Source organism: Pristis pectinata, chromosome 13 (assembly GCF_009764475.1).
Source record: "Pristis pectinata isolate sPriPec2 chromosome 13, sPriPec2.1.pri, whole genome shotgun sequence".
Taxonomy (NCBI): domain Eukaryota; kingdom Metazoa; phylum Chordata; class Chondrichthyes; order Rhinopristiformes; family Pristidae; genus Pristis; species Pristis pectinata.
In genome coordinates, this window is record NC_067417.1 from 16617635 (window position 1) to 16644244 (window position 26610).

Below are 26610 nucleotides of genomic sequence, written 5' to 3' on the forward strand. Positions count from 1 at the left end.
CAGTTGTTCTTCACTCACATAAAAAAACAACTTTTAATAATGCTGATTGCTCAAGCACATTATTTAAAGGGCTAGTCACATAAAATCATCATCAGTCAGTTCAACATTACTCTGAAGGCTCACGGCTTACGCTGCACTCTGCTCACATGTAAGATTGACCCTTCAAACACTTTGTTGTTACAAAAACTGACTCACAATGTAACCCTCCATTTCATGGATGGCAAGAGCTTACACCAACTGTCTCTGAGACACCATTGCCACCCACGGTAGCATGCCACAGGAGGGATTCAACACCCAATATCTAACTTACTCAAAAGCAAAGATCTCACTGATTGTCTAGTTGACATCAGCTTAAGCATGGAAAAATAAAAATGCTATTCCACATTGTCCAGAACATTATCTTCACTTTTCAGGCTTAACACCTGCTGTACCCTGAATTAATCTGAAGACCTTCATGATAGGCAGCTATTTTCAAGCTTTACAGATTTTCATCAAATGGCTCACCTAAAGAAAAGTGTCATCAAATTGTCCAATGGATATCATGGATCAGAAGATTCAAAGTAGCAGGGGTATTCAGTGAAGTCAGAAGGTCACTTAATTTTAGCTAATTACTGCAAATGCTGGAAAGCAGAAATAAAAGGAGAAATTAAGGAAATACTCACAGGTCAAGCAACATCTACAGAGCAAGAAACAGAAATAATGCTGCAGATCAGTCACCTGTTATCAGAACTGATGAAAGATCATCAATCTGTGACATAACTCAGTTTTACTCTCTACATTTTCTGCCTGATGTGCTGAGTATTTTCAATTTTTATTTAATAATCTCTTAATCCAATGGAATATTTACCCAGCAGATGTAATTGGTTATTGTTTCACTTGATCAAGAAACACATTCAGGGACTTCTTGACCTCATTTGAAACTGCATTGAAACCTCTAACTCTGCAGCCTATTTGACATTTAAGTTTGTACAGTTACAGACATATAATACTTTGACAGCCATGTTCAGGTCTCATTGCCCCTGTGAGTTCTCTGTGAAAGGAGTTGTGTGACAATGAACTTCTACCTCTACCATTCTGCAATTCTTCAAACAACAATGAGCATGTATAACATTTCTTAAACAGCAAGGAATGAAGCATGAACTGCCCTTCTGATGTATGGCATCTTGCAGTATCATCACAGTATTGAGATCATCCTCACGTTTCCACAACTGTAGTAAATCACTGACTACTGACTTTGCTGTGGGATCGGACTTCGACATTACTCCGATTAACTGTAGAATTTCTGAGGGGGGGGGGAGGAAACTGCTTCAATTGTAATTCACCCCTTATAAACCTTTGAGGCCTCTGCTATTATTAATATTAAATTGTTATACTGTAAGGGACCTTGACAATAGCAGAATTTATTGATCTGTGGTGCCAGACTCCACAAAGTAGCCTTGATTGCCCTAATGCAGCTTAGTTCAATATTCTTCTTTTTGAATGACAGAGAGAAGGTTATCTGAGAAATGGACAACAATGCACAAGAAATGTTTGCAAATTCCAAGTTTACTGATGACACAGGATTAAGCTGGACTGCGAGCAGTGATGAGGATACAAAGAGGCTTCAAGAATACATAGACGATCTAAATGAGACAGTATGGCAGATGGTGAACAATGTTGAAAAATGTGAGTTTATCCACTTCAATAGGAAAAACAGAAATGCTGAGTATTTTTTAAATGGTGAGAGATTGAGAAATGTAAATGTTCAAAGGGACTTGAGTATTGTACACAGTTCACTGAATGTTAACATGCAGGTGCAGCCTGCAGTTAGAAAGACAAGTGATTATGTTAGCCTTTATTTCAAGAGGATTTGAGTAGAAGAGTAGAGATGTCTTACTACAATTACATCAGGCCATGGTGACACTACACCTGGACTACTGTGAACAATTTTGGTCTCCTTACATGAAAGCATGTACTTGCAAGAAGGTTAATTGGGCTGGTCATAGAAACATAGAAAACAGGAGAATGAATAGGCCATTCATGGCCCTCTGTTATTCCTTATGATCATGGCTGGTCATCCATCTGAAAACCATGTTCCTATTTTATTCTCCCTACTTCATGATGTCCTTTATTTTTAATATATCTTCTGCTCTAAATCTTCTAATCTTTGAGTTCTAAATCTCTTGTCCTGTGTCCTGAGACTGTGACCTCTCATCTAGGCACCCTCCTAGCCCAGTCAGAATGTTGTGAGTTTTTTATAATGACAGAGGAGGAGGCGACCTGGTCCACCAGTTCTGTGGTAAGCAATCCCATTGGCCCTATTCCCCCTCCCCATTTCCCTGCACCCTTGCAATTCATTCTTTCTCACACATAATCCATCAATCCCCTTTGATTTGTTTTGCCTTGAATCTACGTGAAAGCGTAATTTACAGTAGCCAATTAAACTACCACATATCTTTACGATGTGCCAAAAGCACCCAAAGGAAACACATGGAGTCACAGAGAGAACATCCAAACTCCGCACAGATAGAACATAGCATGCCTTATGAAAGCAGGTTGAGGGAACTCGGCCTTTTCTCCTTGGATGGACGGAGGATGAGGGGGGACCTGATAGAGGTGTATAAGATGATGAGAGGTATTGATAGGGTAGATAGTCAGAGGCTTTTTCCCAGGGCTGAAATGGTTGCCACAAGAGGACATAGGTTTAAGGTGCTGGGGAGTAGGTATAGAGGAGATAGCAGGGGTAAGTTTTTTACTCAGAGAGTGGTGAGTGCGTGGAATGGGCTACCGGCAACGGTGGTGGAGGTGGATATGGTAGGGTCTTTTCAGAGACTTTTGGATAGGTACATGGAGCTGAGAAAAATAGAGGGCTATGGGTAAGCCTAGTAATTTCTAAGGTAGGGACATGTTCGGCACAGCTTTGTGGGCCGAAGGGCCTGAATTGTGCTGTAGGTTTTCTATGTTTCTAACAATACAGCACAGGAACAGGTCTTTTGGCCCACAATGTCTGTACCGACCATGATGCCAATTTAAACTGCACATCTGCCTGCACATGGTCTATATCCTTCCATTCCGTCTGTTCATGTGTCTATCTAAATGTTTCTTAGTACCTGGGGTCAGAATTGAATCCAGACTGCTGGAGTGTTGAGGCAACAGCACTAACTGCTGTATCACTATGCTGCTCACTCAACTATATCCTCTCCCAGATGTATAAAGTCCAATGAATACAAATCTAGTAGACCTGATCTCCCTTCATACAATAATCCTGCCGTCCAATAAATCAGCCTGGTGAACCTTTGCTACAGTCCATTTATAACAAATATATCTTTCCTAAGGTAAACAGATTAGAACTACACACAATGGTCAAGTGTGGTCTCACCAAGGCTCTATATAATTGCAGCAAGATATCCTTGTTCCTGTACTCAGAAACTCTTACTATGAAGGCCAATGTACCATTTGCTTTCTTATCTGCTTGCTATATCTGCATGTTTGCTTTCAGTGACTGGTGTACAAGACAGCTAGATCCCTTTGCACTTCAACATTTTCCAATCTAATAACATTTAAGTAATTTGGTGTCTTTCAGTTTTTCCTACCAAAGTGGATAACTTCACATTTATCCATGTTACAAGGCATCTGCCATATTTTGCCTACTCCCTCCATCTGCCTAAGTCATCTTTAAGACTCCTTGCATCCTCCTTACAATTCACATTCCAAACCAGTTTCGTGCCATCAACAAACTTCAAAATATTACATTTTGCTCTTTCCTCCAAATGATTGATATATATTATGAATAGGTTGAATCCAAGCGCTGATTTCTGTGATACCCCATTAGTCACCTGAAAAAGATCCATTTATTGCTACTTTCTGTTTCCTGTCTGCCAAACAATTTTCAATCCATGCCAATATATTACACACAATACCATTCACTTTAAATTTGCACTCTTATCTTCTACGCAGAACTTTATGAAAATACAAATACAGCATATCTGCTGGTTCTCTTTATTTATTCTACCAGATATTTCCACAAAAAAAATGCAGTAGGTTTGTTAAACACAATTTCCTTTTCAGAAATTATCATTGACTTTGGAAACCCTGAAAAGCAATACAATACATATTTGGTGGTTCTTCAGCAAAGGTCAACTGCAAATATTAAATTTCAGCCTCAAGCATGTCTCTTAACTGCAATGAGATTGCTTGCAGTGTACTGCAGTGTGCAGCTTTCTGCAAATATTGACTTCTGGATATATTTGAAGGGACCATTTGTTATACATGATAAAGGGATGAGCACATGCTGAAGGCAGTGACATAGGATTAGCCGTCAATATTGGAGTTATTTACAGGAAACAAGAATTTTCAATGCAGGTTACAATCATCTATGACTATCAAAGTTAACGTTCATGTATCTGATTTGACCAGGTAGCTATGTGGCAGCCATAGTAAGAATTCCCACAATGCAGCTGCTACATGCCACCTGAGTCCCATATGGTGTGTCACATCACTTATGATTATATGGGAATGTGATCTGAGTACATGTGCAGTGGTGAGTCAGCATTAAATATCTTTATGTTGGATTGTATGCATGTAAAGATATACATTAATGTTAGACATTGGAATGTACTGTACACCTACCTGTTTGATAAGTAAGATGATATCTTTATTAGTCACATGTACATCGAAACACACAGTGAAATGCATCTTTTGCGTAGAGTGTGCTGGGTGCAGCCCACAAGTGTCACCACGCTTCCAGTGCCAACAAGCATGCCCACAACTTCCTAACCCGTACGTCTTTGGAATGTGGGAGGAAACCGGAGCACCCGGAGGAAACCTATGCAGACACAGGAAGAATGTACAAACTCCTTACAGACAGTGGCTGGAATTGAACCCGGGTCACTGGCGCTGTAAAGCATTATGCTGTGAATGCATGGGACTACCGCAATACTGTAATGCATAAATCTTTGATTCTGATGGGGTGTTCGCTTGGGCAAGTACAGCTATGTGTGCCATGGGCCATTGTTTGCACCAGATTAATGTGCATATTTAATTCCCAATTGATGTCAAAGGGCTCCATTTATTCAGAGTGCTTGCAAATAACCCCTCTTATGTAGCAGTATAATCCTGGCAGTTAAAGACCCCTGAACCTGATGAGTGAGGTTTTGCTAGCTGGGATGAAGGTGAGAGGCAGAAGTAGCATGTATCTGTGTGAGAGAACAGAAGATAAATTCTCCCAATGAAAGTACGATAAATATAAGGGCATTATAGAATGTTTCGTAGGTTGCGTGTTGCTACAACGAGAATTTCTCAACTTCTCGGAATTCTCACAACGCTGTCCAATGGACTCTAGCTCCTGCTTGTAATCTGCTTTACGCTATTCTGAGGTTCAAAGGCTGTCTCATTTATGCAAATGTAAGAATAAGTTGGCAGCTTTGCTTGGAAACAATAATGATACATGGCTTGCTCATGTTGCATATCTGGCAGATATATTTGATCAGATTTAAATCTGCCTTTACAGAGTAGAGGGCATAATTGCTTTGAGCAACTGCAAAAATTGCTACATTAAAATAAAACAATTTTCTCTGTGGATCAAGCATGTTTCAAAGTGGATTCTGCCTGCTGAAAAGCACTCAGGAAAATAATAAATAATTGACAAAATTAGACGCAAGATTCTATGATTACTTCCAAGGTGTAAAACTCAGTGGTGAAGAATGGATTATGGGGTTCACTTGGAATTTTATTGGAAAATGTAGTCCATAAGGGGGAAAGAATTTCAACTGAACAGTTTACCTTGTGTTTGTGGTTTACAGAAGAAATATACTAAAATGATCCTTCCAGACTTTGGTATGGTGCTGCTGAAGGATATCCTACTCCTTTTTGTCATCTTGAGGATATGCTGCTTTTGTTTCTCATTTCATAACAATCATGTTATTTTTCTATGCAACATACTTATTCAAAACAGGATTCACTGCCTTGGCTCAAATAAAGAATAAAAGCAGGAACAAACTGAATGAGCATGACCTTCAGATTATGTTGATGACAAACCAAACTACAATGAACTCATCAGAGGGAACCAAGATCAGGTATATCATTAAATTTAATATCAAATTTATTATACAACAAAATTTAAGTACCAAATATGAATATATAGTTTAGATTTTACAGCTGCATTTAATCTTTTAGCATCCTGTTTACAATTTTCTTTTCAAACTGCACAATGAGAAATGTCACTGAGGGGTAATGGATGTTTCTATTGCTGGTAGTCTTTTTCTTTTGATATTGATTTCTGCCTTTTTGAGCTGGTCTAACTACTTTGGGGTAGAATTGCTTTTTTGTTTTCTGCATTGGTACAGGTCATTAATGTTAAGAAACTGCGGCTTGTACAAAAATTGCTGAGAACTACTGCATCGGTCTATTGAACCAATCAGACTTTTCTCATAGAAAGCATATTATTCCTGATATGTTCTTGGATGTTTCCAGCATATTTTCCAGTATGCCAGATAATAAAATTATTTTATATAGTAATATTATTAGGATTTTTAATTTACAATATGAACAATGGTTTGTATAAAATGTTAAGACTTTCCAAGTAAATACAGTAAACAATATAATAAAATGTTCATTGCTGCTGGTTTTTTAATTGCGCTGATTCAAGAACTAAATATATTGCAATGAAATGCAATATTTACTGATTCAGAAATGTACACAAAATACTGTACAAACACAACTGAAAGATAAACATTTATTCTAGCAATATTTGGTAAGTAATGCTGCTATATATGAGTTCCTAAAAGACATGAAGCCAGCCAAATTATAACCAAAGTGTTAACAAAGTGCAAATAATGCTGCCATTTTTAATAGTAATCAGCACTGTTAAAGACATTTTGGGGACAATTAATGATTTTATATCACAGATGGATTATATTTAATTTTTCATATGGTACAGGTGTAAACATTTTTGAATTAAGATTTAATAGCAAATAAACTGACATGTTTGCTCCATTAATACTTCTCTTACTACACCAAGCATTTGTATGTTCTCAGATGTTTAATCCTGTTGGTGCCAGAAACATTCTTTCATCTGCACTTTTCTTTATTCAAGTATAAACAACATCTAACCTGCATTCATTTTACAAATGACGACCTAACTACATTGTCAGAGGAGCTGCCATTCAGACGACACACTTAACCAAAGCACTCCATGCTCTCAAATGTAAAAGATTCCTTGGTAGTATTTTGAAGAACAGTGGATTGTTTCACTAGTCCGCCAGGCAATGATTATCCCACATAGGTGCCAATGAAAAAACATTAAGAAATCTGTATAACTGGTGTTTCACCCTATGTTGTGCATTTCTCAATTGTTTAGTTGGGTTAAAATGTGTCTGTATAGTACTGCAGAGAGTTGTGGACAAAGCCCAGCGCATCACAGACACCAGCCTCCCCTCCTTGGACTCTGTCTTTACCTCTCATTGTCTTGGTGAAGCAACTAGCATAATCAAAGACCCCACCCACCTGGGACATTCTCCCTTCTCTCCTCTTCCATCGGGTAGAAGATACAGGAGTCTGAGGGCACGTACCACCAGACTTAAGGACAGCTTCTACCCCACTGTGATAAGACTATTGAATGGTTCCCTTATAGGATGAAATGGACTCTGACCTCACGATCTACCTTGTTGTAACCTTGCACCTTATTGCACTGCACTTTCTCTGTAGCTGTGAGACTTTGTATTGTTATTGTTTTTACCTGTACTACATCAATGCACTCTGTATTAACTCAATGTAACTGCACTGTGTAATGAAATGACCTGTACGATCGGTATGCAAGACAAACTTTTCACTATACCTCGGTACAAATGACAATAATAAACCAATACCAATACATTGTAGTGTATTATTGTCTCAATTAATATCACTGCTGATTAAAGGATCAGTTATAATTTACTGGAAACCTGGAGTTTATGCTTCCAAAGACCAATGAGATCCATAATGCTATCTAATGTGCTAATATATTCAAAGCGGTAAACTACGAAAAGATGTGGTTCCATCACAAGGATAATTTTTTATACAAGTTTAAAAGATAAAAGCTCTACATTAGTCAGTCAGGTTTCATGCTGTTGATGGGACTGGAACCTTTGAAGTAATATATGATGAAGATGTTTTTAACTATTGCCCAACAATCCCCCATCCCCCCACCCACCCCCCCTCCAAATCCAAGAGAGTTGGGCTAGAAATAGATAGCAGGGTGGAGGTTAAAATTTGTGTTATTTTAAAGAGTGTTATTGTCAAGGTGCATCATAGCTCCAATGCACCAATACCTGAATTGAACATAGATGTGTTTAGAATCAGAGTCCTGGATTTGCTATAAAAACAGAGAATGTAGAAATAGCCAGCAGAGCAGGGTGCATTGTGATAGAAAAAGAGAGTTAACATTTCAGGTTGACAGAACTGGTTTCATCAGGAAAAGTTTTTGAGAAATGAAGCTGAAATGTTAACTGTTTCTTTCTCCACTAATGCAGATTGACCTTTTGAGTATTCCCCATGTTTTCATTTTTATTTCAGATTTCCAGCTTCTACAGTATCTTGGTTTTTCTCCAGGAATTAATAAATAGATGCAACCAGACACTTTTTTGGTTAATTGACACCTATGAAGCATCTTAGTAAGTATTTTTTAAAACAGCTTTTAAAATTGTTTTTAATGAGTTCAAATTTAAGATAAGGTATTTATTTATTAGCTACATGTACATCGAAACACACAATGAAATACTGTATGTCTCTTTGCATTACGAGAATGTGCTGGGGGCAGCCCACAAGTGTCGCCACTCTTCCGGTGCCAACATAGCATGCCCACAACTCCTAACCTGTATGCCTTTGGAATGCGGGAGGAAACCGAAGCACCCGGAGGGAACCCATGCAGACACGGGGAGAACATACAAACTCCTTACAGACAGTGGCAGGAATTCAACCCAGGTCGCTGGTGCTGTAATAAATGGTGAAGCAGCATTTCTGGTGGGTTTTACATATATTATTGTCCCCTCTGAATGAAAGCTCGATTGCTCCTGGTGCCTCAATACCCTCTGGCAAACAATTGGCAGCGAGTACTTGTGAAGATGGAGTTTTGTTCAACCTCTGAGGATTCCAGATTGACAAGATTCGGATGGAAGACTCTGTCTTTATAAGAGGAAAGCAATCTACATAAGAGGAAAGCAATCAGTATCCCTAGCAGCGACAACTAATGTGGTGGGCTAGCACAGGCACAGGAACAAGATGCAAAAGAGAGGTAGATATTGAGTTGGCACTCAGGGGGAATAATGGGCAAGACATAGGGGTGATACTAAAACATAGTACATTTTCTGATACAGAAGTCTGAAAGCACGTACCACCAGGCTCAAGGACAGCTTCTATCCCACTGTTTTAAGACTATTGAATGGTTCCCTGGTATGATAAGATGGAGTCTTGACCTCACAATGTACCTCGTTATGACCTTGCACCGTATTGTATATTTGCACTGCACTTTCTCTGTAGCTGTTATATTTTATTCTGCATTCTTTTATTGTTTAACCTTGTACTACCTCGATGCACTGTGTAGTGAATTGCTCTGTATGAACGTATGCAAGACAAGTTTTTCACTGTACCTTGGTACATGTAACAACAATAAACCAATTCCAGTTCTGCAGCACCATAACAATAAATAAAGCAACATGGCTTTCTATCAGTGCATGAAAACAACAAAAAAACTACAGATGCTGGAAATTCTAAATAAAAACAAAAAAATACTGCTAATACTCAGCATGCCAGGCAGCATCTGTGGAGAGAGAAAAACAGAGTTAATACTTCAGATTGATGACTTTTCATCAGAACTTGGTCATCAGTTGGGTCATCAGCCTGTAGCATTTTTTCTCGTTCTTTCTCCATTGATGCTGCCTGACCTATGGAGTATTTCCACTTACCTTTATTTTAATTTTGTATCTTTTATTAACTACTCATATATGTTTCATTTCACTTACATTTCCTGCCATATGGTTCGTCCCACGTCATTTGGAAAGGGACAGGTGCTGGTCACTTGGATCACTGTCCTGGCTGAGAAATGTATTTGACTCAACTTCCTGCCTTTTCAAGACCTTGCTCATCCTGTGAAATGTATCTGTGTGCAAAGACAAAATTGGCAATGGTATTGGTTTATTATTGTCACTTCTATCGAGATGCATTGAAAAACTTGTCTTGCATACTGTTTGTACAGATCAATTCATTACACAGTGCATTGAGGTAGTACAGGGTAAAAACAATAACAGAATACAGAGTAAAGTGTCATAGCTACAGTGAAGTGTATTGCAGGTAGACAATAAGGTGCAAGGTCAAACAAGGTAGTTTGTGAGGTCAGAGTCCATCTCATTGTATAAGGGAACCGTTCAATAGTCTTATCGCCGTGAGATAGAAACTATCCTTGAGCCTGGTGGTATGTGCCCTCAGGCTCCTGTATCTTCTGCCTGATGGGAGAGGAGGGAAGAGAGAATGACCCAGGTGGGAGACAAGGGTAGTATTTTATGTACTGGTTTAGGGAGATCAGCAGTTAGAGATACCTTTTCCTATACTCCCTCTCCTGAAGCAATGTCACTTCCCTTCTGCTGACCAAATGGGTGAAGATCATGCAGGAATGTGGGAAAAATGTGAGTAAATGGAGTTTGGTTACAGATCAGTCATGATTTCACTGTAAAGTGAAACAGGCTCAAGGAACTAAATGGTCTAATTCTGTTTCTACATCTTATTGTTCTTTCTGACCCTGCTTGCTATCATGGAACATATTGTGGCACAATTATCAATACCAAAGTTTCTAATACAGCTCTAATATTGTCAACAAAAGCTTTCATGGTTCAAATGCTGGAACTAGCTAAGCACTCCCTCAGTTGTGAGTACTTGCTCATACTCATTGTGATACATGAATTATCAAGTGAAATTTAACTAATTGTCTAACTGGACCTGCTGGTATCTGAGTGTGCCGCTACAAGATTCTAAGCCCTGTGATTGTGTGTCCTTGAGAAGAATGAAGTCTCTGAGAAATTGTCTTCATGGCTGTCCTCTGAAGATTGCTATGCATAAAGGCCGAGGAAAACAAAAAGAAGGTAATTAATTATCACAAAAACTGGTGCATAAGCATACGTTCTTGGTGCTAAAAAGGGGAGTGAGGTGGGGGTGTCTCAGTACTTATACACTAGTGTGTTTGTCTAATAAAATTGGTCTTGGAGCTGTTGATCTTTGTTTCTCAAAAACCTGCTTTCATGTTTGCTCATGTTTTATTAAATGAAACAATTAAAATGTAAATCATAGCACAGCACAAGATTAAAGAATTAAATAGAATTTCAATTTTTCATATTGAAATAAAGCTTAAAGGAGAATTGCAGAATGTATTTTAATTTATTTTAATTCAAAAAAGGTGTCTCCCAAAACTGAAGACCTGAAGTAGAAGCAACTTATACACCAGGTTTTATGGTACTCCTCACAATGTTATAACAGACAACCACTATCCTCAACCTTCTAATTATTACATCACTGATAAAATGAAGGCAGCATACCCAAGTTGGAGGTATTTGTAATTCCGCCAGAAGTTTTCTGCAAGGTTTTCCTTTCCAACCTAGAGGGCCATAAATGTTGTCCCACTCCTGGGCATTAACCCTGAACTTCGGTGAACAGAATTACTTGTGGATGTTCATCTCCAGACCTGATGCTTCCCCTTACATTTTGTACTCTCTTATGCAAAGAACAAAATAACAGACCTGTAAGCAAAGCTGGAAGGCTTCTCCCAGGCAATCCTCCAGAATCAAGGATGAAACTGGTTTTGGGCATATGAGTGAAAAGGTCAGCCCAGTGGAATGAGTATAAATTGGCTTCAATGCCAGGGATGTTGGCTTAACGTGGGAACATTTATATTGGTTTACTTGTACTTTCAGTGGATTTGAAGGGTTTTGCAGAGACAGCATATTTTCCAGGGCCTTGAAATGCTTGCTATAGGCAGTCCAGGTCTCAGGAGCATTTAAAAGGGCAGAGATCACTGCTGCCCAGTACACCATAAGTTTTCTGCCAGGTCTGAAGTCCTAATCTTCAAGCACCCTTTTCTTAAATTGACCAAAAGCTATGCTGGTGCATTGAAGGCAGTGGTGAATTTCTTGTCAATGTCTGCCTTTGCTGTGGCTGCCTCGATGTTGGAAATGGTCCATATTTTCCAGGTCTTCATTTGTCGTTGGAGGGCAGTGTGATGTGGCAGGGGTAGGTTCGCAGAGAATCTTTATCTTGGGGATATTGAGTGGAACTTTCAGCGATAGTTTAGAGTCTTTAAGCAAGCAGTGTCAGCAAGGCTACCCCAATAGATGCATTGCATTTAATGGATGTGCCTATAAGACCAAAGCATCATAATCATAAGAATAATAAGAATATTTGGGACCTTGTGACTGCTCTGCCATTCAAAAAGATTGTGGCTGATCTGACATTTCATCGTCACTTTCCAGCACTAACCCCACATCCCTTTGTCGTCCCGAAATCAATTTTCCCCTTCTGTCCGCTGTAAATAACACAGTGCCACGAGGTCGATTCGAACAAATACCTTTATTAGCAGTGCACCGCTAGGAGAATTCTCTTCAGCACTCACTAAGAGTCGTTTCCCGAGTTCTCCCCGAACAAAGGGCAGACAGACATTTATACAGGAATTGTCAAGCACATCCCATGCAAACGGCGCCACGAGTTTCGGTCAAGCTATAGAGATCCCGAGACAGCTATCACACCTCTTGTCTTAGTATAACTGAGTTATAATCAAGGCTTTCAAAGGCAGGTATCACCCTTCATTGTTCAGACCAAGCCTTCACCTCGATGTTAATTACACCCAGTATCGCCACCGTCTGACATATCGGAATGGTCCGTTACCCGAAACAAAGGCAGTTAACATACTTAACATTCCAACCTAACTAGTGGGTCAGCAGCTTGCTAGTCCTTGCTAAAGAAGTATAAATGCATATATATACATATTTTGTTTACCAGTTCTAGGTATGGTTGCAATTCTTAACCCTTCACTTCCTCACCTTGATTTCTCCAGTATTCAAAATCCGATTTATTTCTGCCTTGAATAAACTCAGTAACTGTTCCTCCACCACCCTCTTGGATTGAAAATTCTAAATATTCATTTGTCTCTGGATGAAAACATTTCTCTCAGTTCCATGCAGAATGGCTAACCCTTTAATTTGGGTCTAGACACCCTAAACAGGGGAAGCATCATGCCTGCATTAAGTCCTGTAGGAATTTCAATGAGATAACCTTTCATTCTTCTAAAATTTACAGAGTATAATCCTGTCAGTTTAAAGTTGAAAATTTTGAGATTCGGTCAATAAGGCTGCAACATGCAAAACAAGTGCTGTTCTTCAAGCTTGCATAGAGCTCCATTGTAACAGTGTAGAAAATAGAGTTCGCTCCACTATTGCCCATATTACCACTTTGTTCTTCATGACCATCTTCAGTTCACTGGGGGCTAAAAGCAGCCTTGGGGGTTGGATGCCTTTTTGCTGGGCAGCTTCCTCATTTCTGCACTATATCACTTCATCACCTGCCTATTGCCCAAAATGTTCAACAGTCATCAGCAGAAATGCCAAATAACAGAGGGCATAGCTTTAAGGCAAGAGGGGAAAAGTTTGATGGAGGTTTACAAGGCAATTTTTTTTAGAGAAACAAAGGACTATAGATGCTGGAATCTAGATGAAAAAACAAGATGTTGGAGGTCAGGCAGCATCTGTAGAGAACAGCAGATGGTCAACATTTCGGGTCAGGACCCTTCTTCAGGACTGAAGATAGGAAAAGGGGAAGCCCAATATATAGGGGGGAAAACAGAGCAGTGATAGGTGGACAAAAGAGGGGAGGCGGGGTGGGCACAGGGTAGTGATAGGTAAATGCAGGTAAGAGATAGTGATAAGCAGGTGTGGGGGAAGAGGGGAGAGCAGATCCACCAGGGGATGGGTCAAAGGTACAGAGGCAGGCACCATCGGGGGAGAGGAAAAGGAGAGAGAAAAAAAAATTACACAGAGGGTGGTAGGTGCTTGGAAATGCTGCCACGGGCAATGCTGTTTGCCAAACCAAATCAAATATCAAATTTAGAGCTGTCAATAGTTTGCTGCAAACACATTAATTCTACTGTCCTCAGACAAAAGGACAATGTTCTCCCCTGGAAATCTCCAAAATCACAAATCAATGAGTTTTTTGAGTGCAATGACAAATTCACTTATGCCCCCATTTAGAAGTTGATTCCTTCTGCCAAAATGATAACTTGCAGCAGTCTCAAATTCTGCAGGATTGGAAACTGTCATAGTTTGGCAACTAGAATTATAATGTCATTCCAGCTTTGTCAAAATATGTTTGAGCAATGTATCCTTTCGTTTTGCTGGGAAAGGCCAATTTCTAAGGGTCTACTTCCTGTGGGCCTCTTTCGGTCAAAAAGATTGACCTTCTTTTCTCCAATAATGTTAGGTTTTGACCACTCCACCTAATCCAGGCTCACGCTCCTCTCTGCTCCTCCAGTCTTGAGATAAAGCTGGAAATCCAAGGTCATCTTCAAAGAGCACTGATAAATCCCTCCATTGGTTGGCAGGATTAACTTCTAATAAAATCCATGAACCCATTTATCTTCGTTGCCAAATTGTACACTTTCTAGGGCTACCAGGCAGAAATTACATACAAGAATAGTTTATTTTAATATTACTTTACAGAAATCCCACAGATTCATTTATTCCTTTTCCTGTCCTGTTACATTTCTTAGGATTTCAAAATCTTTTCAAAACAGTAAATTATTTTACGATTTTTTTTAGGACCAACCACTGTGATTGCTGGACCAGTCAGGTTTGGAATGAGAGTGGGGGCAATTCTTAAACATAAAACATAGATAAATTAAACAGAGAAGCAATTAAAATTCTTTATCATATTCCTCTTGCCATCCCAATAATCTGAGGTTGGGGAGAATTTGGTTGTTGAAATAAAAATTAAACAAAACTGTTAATGCTAGAAATCTGAAATAAAAAACAAAAATATTGAAAGTATTCCATAGGTCAGGCAGCATCTGTGGAAAGTGAGTTAATGTTTCAGGCCCAAAGCCTTCCATCAGAATTGGGAAAGAGAGAAAGCAGGTTAGTTTTCAGTTATAGAGAAGGTGGGGAGAGAGATAGGTGAAACAAGGGGGGATATCTCTGATGGGGTGAAACTAAATGGATTGATGTAGCAGATCATGTTATGTCTTGCCTACAGCAGGGTTGTGGGACATGCCCAGCAGACTAGGCTATATTAATGAAGAGAGAGAAAGAAAGTCAAAATCACGTAAGGATAACTGGCCAGTTCTGATCGAGAAAGAAAGAACAAGTTACCTAAAACTAGAGAATTTGATACTAGAACACAGAACAGTACAGCACAGGAACAGGCCCTTTGGCCCACGATGTCTGTGCTGACCGTGATGCCAGTTGAAACTAATCCCATCTACCTGCACATGCTCTATATCACTCCATTACCTGCTTGTTCATATGCCTATCAAATGTAAAGAGACAGTACACTGTTAATGGCAAGACCTTTAACAGTGTTGATGAGCAGAGGGATCTTAGGGTTCAAATTCATAGCTCCCTGTAAGTGGCTTCACAGGTTGATAGGGCGGTAAAGAAGGCATATGGCATGCTTGCCTTTATTAGTCAAGGTATTGAGTTCAAGCGTCAGGAAGTTATGCTGCAGCTTTATAAAACTTTAGTTAGGCCGCATCTGGAGTACTGCATTCAGTTTTGGTCGTCCCATTATAGGAAGGATGTGGAGGCTTTGGAGAGGGTGCAGAAGAGGTTTAGCAAGATGCTGCCTGGATTAGAGGCCAGTGCTATGAGGATAGGTTGGACAAACTTGGGTTTTTTTCTCTGGAGCAGCAGAGGCTGAGGGGAGATCTGATAGAGATTTATAAGATTAAGAGGCATATATAAGGTAGACAGCCATTATCTTTCCCTGGGGTTGAAATATCTAATACCAGAGGGCATGCATTTAAGGTGAGAGGGGGAAAATTCAAAGGAGCTGTGCAGGGCAAGTTTTCTACACAGTGAGTGGTAGATGCCCGGAATGCGCTGCCTGGGTGGGGTTGGAGGCAAATATGATAGGCACATGAATGTGAGGGAAATGGTAGGATATGGACATTGTGTAAGCAGAAGGGATTTGTTAAATTGGGCATTTTATTACTAATGCAATTGGTTTGGCACAACATTGTGGGCTGAAGAGCCTGTTCCTGTGCTGTACTGTTCAATGTTCCATATTCTATGCCTCTTAAACATTGCTATCGTATCTGCTGTTAGGGGTTGTTCTGTAGGTATGAAATTATGGACAGCAGATATTAATTAAAATGAGAACCAGTCTTCAGGAAATAAAAGCTGTTCACAATTTAAATTTAATTAATGCTTTAAGGCTATTGAAACCCATCCATTGGGTGTGGGACATTCTGATTCTGTCCCATTGAAACTACACAGGGGAAGACAATAGATGAATGTTCATGTTAATTGGTGTTCATTGAAAACTTCAGGATGAGATCAGGGAAGGGAAGGCATTAAGTGGCGATCTCCTGTATTAGCACATTGTTAAAGGTATTTCCCTGCCACCTAATGCACAGTTCAAGACATGTCTGTTTTGTCATTTAATATTCTGGCTAGTTGTATATTCATGGCACCATCCCTCAACACTGTAATTATATATTTTGGGTATCTGGAGTTTGTGTACAGAAGCTTTCAAAACAGACACCAGTAATGAATATTCAAAGGGGTTCTGCTAGTTGGGATGTGCTCCCATTGTAAATATGTAATTCTGCAAAGTTACCTGACTATATTCAAAATGTTATAAAGTTAAGTAGATAATTATAGCTATTGAAACTGTAGTTAATCGTTTATTGTTATCTTTGTGTTTAAACAGGATAAAGCATTGTGTCAGGAGAGTGAGATTCTCTTGGACTCTCTCTTTCCAGAAGATCTGCTGTGTGAATAAAAACTTCTATATCTCCCAGTTGCAGCTTCTGGGTGGTTCACTTTAGTCAGTCACAACATCTGCATCTACCACTTCCCCTGGTAGTGCATTCCAGACACCTAAAATAATCTCATCTGCCAGCACAAGGTCCATATCCCATTGTTCCCGGCCTGTTCATGTCTGAACACTTCTTATCTATTGTATCTGCTCCTACCACTGTGCAAAAACAACGTGCCTCACAAATCTCCTTTAAACTTTCCCCCTCTCACCTTAAAGCTATCCCCTCTAGTATTTGACAGTTCCATCCTGGGAGAAAGACTCTAATTCTCTACTCCATCTATGCCTCTCATTATTTTATATACTTCTGTCATGTCTCCCCTCAGGTTCTGACGCTCCAGAGAAAACAATCCAAGTTTGTCCACCCTCTCCTTATAGCTAATACTCTCAACCCAGGCAGTATCCAAGTGAACCTCTTCTGCACCCTTTCCAAAGCTCCACATCCTTCCTGTAATACAGTGACCAGAACTGTACACAATACTCCAGATATCATCTAACCAAAGTTTTAAACAGCTGCAAAATGACTTCCCGACTTTTATACTCAATGCCCCAAATGATAAAGGTAAGTATGCCATATGCCTTCTTTACCACCCTACTGTATCTACTTATCTGGCCATTTTTCTGGGAGCAAAGGACTTGCACCCCAAGATCTCTCTGTACATAATGCTCCTGAGGGTCCTGCCAAAGTGCAACACCTCACACATCTGGATTAAGCTCCATATGCCATTTCTCTGCCCATGTTTCCAACTGGTCTATATCCTGCTGTATCTTTTGACAACTTTCTCACTTTTGTGCTAGCTGCAAATTTACTAATCAGCCCAACTATACTTTAGTCCAAATCATTTATCTATCACAAACAACAGAGGTCCCATTACTGGTTCTTGCATAATACTACTGGTCACAGACCTCCAGTCAGATTAACACTGCTCCACCACTCTAGTATTACAGCTCCACTGCAAAGTATCTTCAAGGATGCCCATTTTGAAGAAGTTTTCTTCCTCTCTTCGATGCTGCTTTTCTCCACGGATGCTGCCTGGCCTGCTGAGTTCCTCCAGCATCATTGTGTTTTTCATCCACCATTCCTCTCTGCCTTCCAATTTTGAATCTGATTTATCAAGTCTCCATGGTTCCCATATGCCTTAACCTTCTGGATTAGCCTAATGAGGGACCTTATCGAAAGCTTAACTGAAGTCCATATGGACAACATCCACTGCCCTCCCTTTGCGAAAATCTTTGGCACCTTCTCAAAAAACTCAATCGAGTTTGTAAGATGTGACCTCCTCCACAGATAGCCATGCTATCCCTAATAAGTCTATGCTTTTCAAGACTTGAGTAGATTCTATGCCTTATCTCCTCCAGTAATTTCCCTACCACTGATGTAAGGGTCACCGGCCTATAATTTCCTGGTTTGTCTCCACTGTCCTTCTTAAACAGAGGAACAACATTGGCTATTCTCCAGTCATCTGGGACCTTGTCTGTGGCTAAAGAGGATACAAAGATCTCTGTCAAGGGCCCAGCAATCTCCTCTCAATAATCTGGGATAGATCCCATCAGGGTTTAACCACCTTAATTATTCTTAGCAGTATGGAGGAAGAGAAGGATCTTGGTATCCAAATCCAAGACCTCAAATTTGCCATGCAAATTGATAGGGTGTTTAAGAAGGCGTATGGTATGTTGGCCTTCATTAGTTGGGGGACTAAGTTCAAGAGCTGTGAGGTAATGTTGCAGCTCTATAAAACTCTGGTTAGACCACACTTAGCGTATTGTGTTCAGTTCTGGTCACCTCATTTATAGGAAGGAAGTGGAAGCTTTAGAGAGGGTGCAGAGGAGATTTACTAGGACGCTGCTTGGATTAGAGAACACATCATATGAGGAAAGGTTGAGCGAGCTAGGGCTTTTCACTTTGGAGCAACACAGGATGAGAGGCAACTTGTTAGAGCTGTATAAGATTATGAGGGGCATAGATGGAGTGGACAGCCAGCACCTTTTCCCCAGGGCGGCAATGGCCAATACCAGAAGACAGAGAAATGGCAGATGGAGTTTAACCTGGATAAATGTGAGGTGTTGCACCTTGGTAGGACTAATGTCAAGAGGCCATACACTCTTAAGGGCAAGACCCTTAACAGTGCTGAAGAGCAGAGAGACCTTGGGCTGCAACTCCGTGACTCATTGAAGTGGCTACACAGGTAGAAGGCTTATTGAATGCTTGCACTTATTAATCAAGGTATTGAGTAGAAGAGTCAAGAAGTTATGATGCATCTCTATAGAACTCCGGTTAGGCCACATTTAGAGTATTGCATGCAATTCTGGTCACCTCACTATAGGAAGGATGTCGAGGCTTTAGAGAGGGTGCAGAGGAGGTTTACTGGGATGCTGCCTGGCTTAGAGGGCATGTGCCATCAGAGAGGCTGGACAAACTTGGGCTCTTTTCTCTGGAGTGGTGTAGGCTAACGGGTGATCTGTTGGAAGTGTATAAAATAATGAGGGGCATAGATAGGGTGGACAAGCAATATCTTTTTCCCATTAATGAGTGATCCAATACCAGAGGGCATGCATTTAAAGTGAGAGGGGGTAGGTTCAGAACAGACGTGAGGGGTACGTTTTTTACTGAGAGAGTGGTGGATGCCTAGAATACGTTGCCTGATAGGGTGGTGGAGGCAAATTCATTGGAGGCTTTTAAGAGAGGCTTGGATGGGCACATGAATGAGAAGAAAATAGAGGGATATGGGCATTCTGTAGGTAGGAGGGATTAGCTATGTTGGCACAACATTGTGGCCTGAAGGGCCTGTTCTGTGCTGTATTGTTCTATGTTCTATGACATCGTTTAAGGTGAGAGGAGGAAAGTTTAGGGCAGATGTCAGAGGTAATTTTTTTTTACACAGAGAATGGTGGGTGCCTGGAACACACTGCTGGGTGTGGTGGTAGAGTCTGATACAATAGGGACATTTAAAAGACTCTTAGATAGGCATATGCAGTGATATTTGTATTAGTTTATTATTGTCACTTGTACCGAGGTACAGTGAAAAACTTCTCTTGCATACTGTTCGTACTGGTCAATTCATTATACAGTGCATTGAGGTACGTAATGAGTGGATCTGCAGAGAGCAGCTTGCAACGAGTCGCCAAGCTCTGGCACCATCTTGCTTGCTAGGATCTTGATCGGCCGGGAAGAAAAATGCATGCAAGAAAAATGGAGGGTTATAGGCTGTGTCACAGGGAAGGGTTAGATTGATTATAGAGTAGGTTTATATAGGTTGGCACAACATCGTGAGCCAAAGGGCCCGTACTGTGTTCTATGTTAATGTTCTTCAAGAGACCCAACACCTGAGTCAGGAAGGCTGCAAATATCTCAATGAGGTGGTATTCTTCAAGTTTCTGTGAGGTCTCCTTTAAGTGGGGACACAAGAGAATGCAGGTGCTGGAATCTGTAGCAAAAAATAGTCAGTATAGGAGTGGGCTGGTGAATTAAAGCTGGTTTTGCACTGTCAGCGAGCTGAAGCCTGGGGCTGGAGAGAGTCATAGAGCAATACAGCCCTTCAGCCCAACTCATCTATGCTAAGGTGCCCACCTAAACTAGTCCTATTTGCCTGCATTTGGTCCATATCCCTCTACACCTTTCTTATCAATGTACTTATCCAAATATATTTCAAGTGTTGTTATTATACCCATCTCAACCACCTCCTCTGGCAGCTGGTTCCAAATATGCACCAGCCTCTGTGTGAAGAAGTTGCCCCTCAGGTCCATTTTAAATTACCTTGGATCTATGCCCTGCAGTTTCTAGTTCCCTTTTCCGGGGGTGGGGAGACTGTGCGCCTTCACCCTCTTTCTGCGAGATGCCAACTAGAAATTGTCCAATTCCTGGCGGGGCACCAGGTCACCTGGCCAGCTAACGGCTCGGAACGGGCGCAGTCCAGGCGGGTTTTACCCAGGACGGGATGCGTTGGCCGCTGCTGTGGGCGCCCGGGAGGCGGGCGGCCGCTCTGCTGCGTAACCGGGCTGGGCGCCGCTTCTGCAGCGCGGCCCGGGGCACCGACATGGACGAGGTACTCCGGCGGACGGTCGCGGCCTGCGAGCCCCGGGAGAAGGCGGCGCCGGCGGCGTTGTTCGAGGAGCAGACGCGGGAGTTCGTGCGCTTCTACCGCGGCCTGAGCGCGGAGCAGAGGCCGAGCTTCTTGGCCAAGCTGACGGCCGAGTTCGGCGTGGAGCACGGCCGGGTAGGCGAGCTGTGCGGCCGGCTGGCCGAGGCCCAGGGCCGGGACCTGGGCGCCCTGCTGCAGGCCGAGGAGCGGTTGCGGAACGCGCTGACTCCCCGCTACAGCGTCCTCATCAGCCGCATCTGTCGCCTGGAGGACGGCGTGAAATTCATCGTCGACCTGCGGGCCGACGTCCTGCAATGCCTGAGAACGAAGCCTGCCGACTGCCCGCACATCAGGGTGAGAGCAGGGGGTGGGGGGCAACCGAACCCCAACACCGTGCAACCGGGCAAGGAGGCTGGGTTCACATACCCACTACACCCCAACTCCACACCCCAACTCTACACCCCTCCACAACACCCCAGCTCCACACCACAACATCCTAACTCCACACCCCTCCACTGTACCCCAACTCTACACCCTTCCACTGCACCCCAACTCTACACCCTTCCACTGCACCCCAACTCTACACCCTTCCACTGCACCCCAACTCTACACCCCTCCAGTGCACCCTTCCTCTACACCCCTCCAGTGCACCCTTCCTCTGCACCCGTCCTCTACACCCCTCCACTGCACCCGTCCTCTACACCCCTCCACTGCACCCGTCCTCTACACCCGTCCTCTGCACCCGTCCTCTGCACCCGTCCTCTGCACCCTTCCTCTGCACCCTTCCTCTGCACCCCTCCACTGCACCCCAACTCCGCACCCCAACTCTACACCCCCCCGCTGCACCCCAACTCTACACCCCCCCGCTGCACCCCAACTCTACACCCCCCGCTGCACCCCAACTCTACACCCCTCCACTGCACTCCAACACAAGAGTTCCCCCGCCACACCCCAACTCTACACCCTTCCACTACACCCCCCCGCTGCACCCCAACACGAGATCCCCCCCCACTGCACCCCAACACGAGATCCCCCCCCACTGCACCCCAACACGAGATCCCCCCCCCACTGCACCCCAACACGAGATCCCCCCCCCACTGCACCCCAACACGAGATCCCCCCCCTGCTGCACCCCAAGAGTTCCCCCAACACAACAGTCTTCCCTAACAGCCATTACACCCCGACACAATAGTCTTTTCCAACACCTGCTACACCCCAACACAATAATCTTCTCCAACACTTGCTACACCCCAACACAACAGTCTACTCTGATACCCACAACACCCATTACAAGTCTTCCTCCACTGCACCCTGACACAACAGAGTTCCCTGACCCCTACTACACTCCACCGTAAAACCCTTCCCCCACACATCCACTCTAACACAATAGTCTTTCCGCACACCCATTACACTCCGACTCAATAGTTGTTCCCCACACGCCCATGCCACTCCGACTTGACAGTCCTGTCCCGCACACCCATGGCACCCCATCATGACTGTCTTGCCCTGCACACACTACACCCCAAAGCTACACGCTTCCCTCACTCTTGCTGCACCTCAAACTAGCCCCTCCCACTACCCACCAACACCCCACACACTCCAAACACTACTACAACCTAGCCCACTGCCCTTCCTCCAACTATCACCCAAAACAGCAACCACTCCATGACACCCCAAGCCATCCCACTACACTCCGAAACCATATCTACCCACTAACTATACCCCTACATCAGCTCCCCACACACTACACCACAACCTCCATACATACTACACCCTTAAATTACTCTTACTAATACCTCAACTCCTGCACCCCCAGCACCCTACACATACATCCTGACCCTAATCCCTAAGCTATCTAACCACCCCCACAAACATACAACACTCCTGCACTCCGAACATTCTACACATACATCCTAGCCCTAATCTCTAAATCACTACCCCTGCACACATACATCTCCTAATACCACCCCTCTCCATATACAGAGTTGTGGGATATGTGTTCATGCAAACTAAATGCAAGTGTTAGGGGTGGCCCACAGATCAATTATGCAAATACAGGAATATGCAAGAAGGATGTCAGAACATAAGAAATAGAAGCAGAAACAGGCCATTTGGCCCTTTCAGCCTGCTCTGCCATTCAATGAAATCAAGGCTAATCTAACTCAAACACCATTTTCCTGTCCTATCCCCATTTCCCTTGATTCCTCCAGTATCCAGAAATCTACCAGCCTCGTTTTTGAATTCAGTCTGTGACCCTGAGTGGAACAGTTTCTCCTCATTCCTAAATGGCCTAGTCCTTATTTTGAGACTTTGACCCCAGTTCTCGACTCCTTAGGCAGGGGAAACATCCTCCCCAAATCTATCCTGTTGATACACACAAAATTCTTAGAGAGCAAATTGAAGTCACATCTCAGTCTTCTAAACTACTCAACATCTCCTCTTATGGTATCCCAGGTACCAGTCTTTGTTGCACTCCCTCTGTAACAAGCATATCCTTTTTCATGTAAGGAAACCAAACCTATATACAATACTCCAGGTGTGTCCCAGTTACCTGCTGCACCACGTTAACTTTCGCTGACTTGTACACAAGGGTACACAGGTCCCATTGAACGTTAACCTTTCTTGATCTCTCAATATTTAAGTAAAAATATTCAGCATTTTTTTTTCACTTCAGTGGATAAAGTGCACACTCCTTCCACATTGTTCTCCATCTGCCATGTTGTTCCCCACTCATTCAATTTGACTGTATCTCCCTGGAAGCCTCTTCGCATCTTCAGCACTGTTTCCATTCCCATTTTGTGTTATCAACAAATGTGCAAATGTTACATTTGATCTCAGCCAAATGTATTGATATAGGTTGGGACCCAACCACTGATCTTGGCACAGCCTTTCAACCTGAGAAGCACTTCTTTATTTCTACTCATTATTAATTTTTCATTAACCAACTGTCAATGCCCTCTGGTAAATCACCCTCAGCTTTGTTCTCTCTAACTTTGTTGATCAATCATCCTGTGTGAGAAAGCCTTGTGAAAATCCAAATACATCATATCCATTTGTTTGCACTCATCTACTCTGCTAGTTGCATCCTCTAAGAACATGATTTCTGTTTAATAATTCCTTGTTAGTTACTTAATCATATTATTTTCTAAGTGTCTTTGGATCACATCCTTTATTATAAGTTCTATAGTATTTTTGTGACTACAACATTAAGCTAACAATTTGGTACTTCCCTGCATTCTTTGTTAAATCATTATTTTTGCGAGCACTTATCAATTTCACCTGAAAAACCATTGACCCTCAACCTGTCCGCCAACATGTCTTGCCTGAGAAAACTTACTTTGCAGGTTAGCTTTCATCATGGTAACTACTTCAGGAGGTCAAGTTTGGGTTTGGCAAAAAACTAAAAATCCTTCCATAATTGAACTAGAAAACCAATACATCTGTATGGAGGAAAATGGTAATACCCTCATTCGACAGAAATATTGTACTATAATTTTTGGAAGTCACTTCTCTTAAGTTTTGTTAGACCCCTTTCCCCTTCCTGATAAAGGAGTTACTTTAAAATTACAGACATTTGCGACCTACTAATCTGTAGGAACTATTGCAGAATCTGTGGAATTTTGGAAGATGATAACCAGAAAATCTGCTATCAATAGTCACTTCTTTCAAAATTCTGAGATGTAGATCATTAGATTGTGTACCAGTTTAATAGTCCAGACAAATAAATTATCCATTTTGCTGTTGATGAAAAGAGGTTGTCCCAATGGTACTAAACGTTGGAACCTCATTTTTTTCCTTTAAAAGTAAATAGCCTTTCTTGAAGCCAGAGTTACGCAGTGACCTGAAATCCATAGCTGCCTGTCTAACTCCAGGTTAATGCAAAGGGGAAATTACTTTGCATAAATACTAACTGTTTTTAATTAGGCCATTACAAATATAGGAAAAGACATGTAAGTAGGTTGAATAAATGGAATAATAAGCACACGAAATTTGTTACATGCGAAGCTAATTACACCAGTTAGTATTTTATAAGTTGGGACATCACTGTAAATCACTGGTCAATTTCAGCAGCTGATTACACTCAGAATTGATTCTGAATTGGAATCTACCTTCATAAGGCTCTTTTTCTTTCTGTCACACTCTCGCTCGCTCTACACCCCCTCTCCCATCTCTTTCTTCATCTCTCTCACCTCTCTTGCTCACCATTTCTGGTATTCTGAGTTTTTAAAATGTTTTTCACTGATCACATCACATGCTATTAATAGAAATCATTTTGGCATTGGTGAAATTAAGGAATTTTTCTTTGTTCCAGTATCTAAAGTCAACATTGGATTGAGATTTGTTAAATTCTGCATAGTATGAATGAAGTACTCTGTAAGCTGCTGGTGATGTAATTTCATTCCACAATTTAAAATGGAAAATTTCTGGGTCTGTAATTTTTAAGTAACTCCTTTATCAGGAAGGGGAAAAGGGCCTAACAAAACTTGTGAGATGTGACTTCCAAAAATTATAGTACAATATTTCTGTCGAATGAGGGTATTACCATTTTCCTCCATACAGATGTAATGGTTTTCTAGTTCAGTTATGGAAGAATATTTAGTTTTTTGCCAAACCCAAACTTGACCTCCTGAAGTAGTTACCATGATGAAAGCTAACCTGCAAAGTAAGTTTTCTCAGGCAAGACATGTTGGTGGACAGGTTGAGGGTCACTGGTTTTTCAGGTGAAATTGATAAGTGCTGGCAAGATGTACAACCTTCGTTTTCCAGGGTTTTTTTCTGGAACTTGCTATACAACAACACCAACAGCACTGTGGCAAGAATGTAATTAGGATGGCCAATAAACTTCAGCCTTCCAGTGAAACCCACAAATGATAAATGAATAAATGAAAAAGCCTGCATGTTCCATTACTGGCTAGCTGGTCAATTGGAGTTAGTGTATGACACTGCAGTTTATATCTGTATGTTTGGTAGTAGAAACAATGGTTTATTCAGTAATCACATAAGCCCCTTGATATTGATTTTTCACCAAGTTCCAGAGCAGTCTAATGATCTCACGCCTAGATTTTTGATATCTTGGATGATTAAATTTGTGGGCTTTTGGAACACTGATTATCTTTCATTATGATATGGAACAACAATTGAAAATTATATGTTCTAAATATGTTTGTTGCTGAACGTTGGTTCGGTAAATGATTCAGACTTCAAAATTTGTATTACTGACTAGTTACTTAAATCCCAATGGTAATTCTTTGAAGGAGAATTTCTTTGATGGTCCAATATCATGTGTCTACCTTAATGTAAGGCTTTCATCTTTCTTTTACTGTTTTGATTCCTGGATCATGTTCTTGAAGATGGAGCTAACTCTAAGCATTTGAAGTATGTAGAAAGATGTTGCCTGACTACACAGTAATTTCTGTGTTTAAATCAATGAGTTTATTCCTTGTGAAATTGAAATTTGGATCAGTTAATATGGGAATGGACAAGCATAATTGAGTTAACTGTTTGCTGT

The 26610-nt window shown here is 41.5% G+C and overlaps 1 protein-coding gene and 1 long non-coding RNA gene across 2 annotated transcripts in view; one reads left to right on the plus strand and one right to left on the minus strand.

Moving 5' to 3' along the window:
- The window catches only part of LOC127577191 (uncharacterized), a 134177-nt gene extending 113294 nt beyond the window's left edge, over positions 1–20883 (minus strand). The window contains exons 1-2 of the long non-coding RNA XR_007957342.1: positions 20777–20883; positions 9975–10111 (exon numbers count right to left, since the gene is read on the minus strand). This is a non-coding gene — a long non-coding RNA (uncharacterized LOC127577191). The remainder of the gene's footprint in view (positions 1–9974; positions 10112–20776) is intronic.
- Positions 20810–26610, plus strand: part of mlycd (malonyl-CoA decarboxylase) — a 37331-nt gene continuing 31530 nt past the window's right edge. The window contains exon 1 of the mRNA XM_052028155.1: positions 20810–21455. Coding sequence (XP_051884115.1) covers positions 20958–21455 — 498 coding nt within the window. The 5' untranslated portion in view covers positions 20810–20957. The remainder of the gene's footprint in view (positions 21456–26610) is intronic.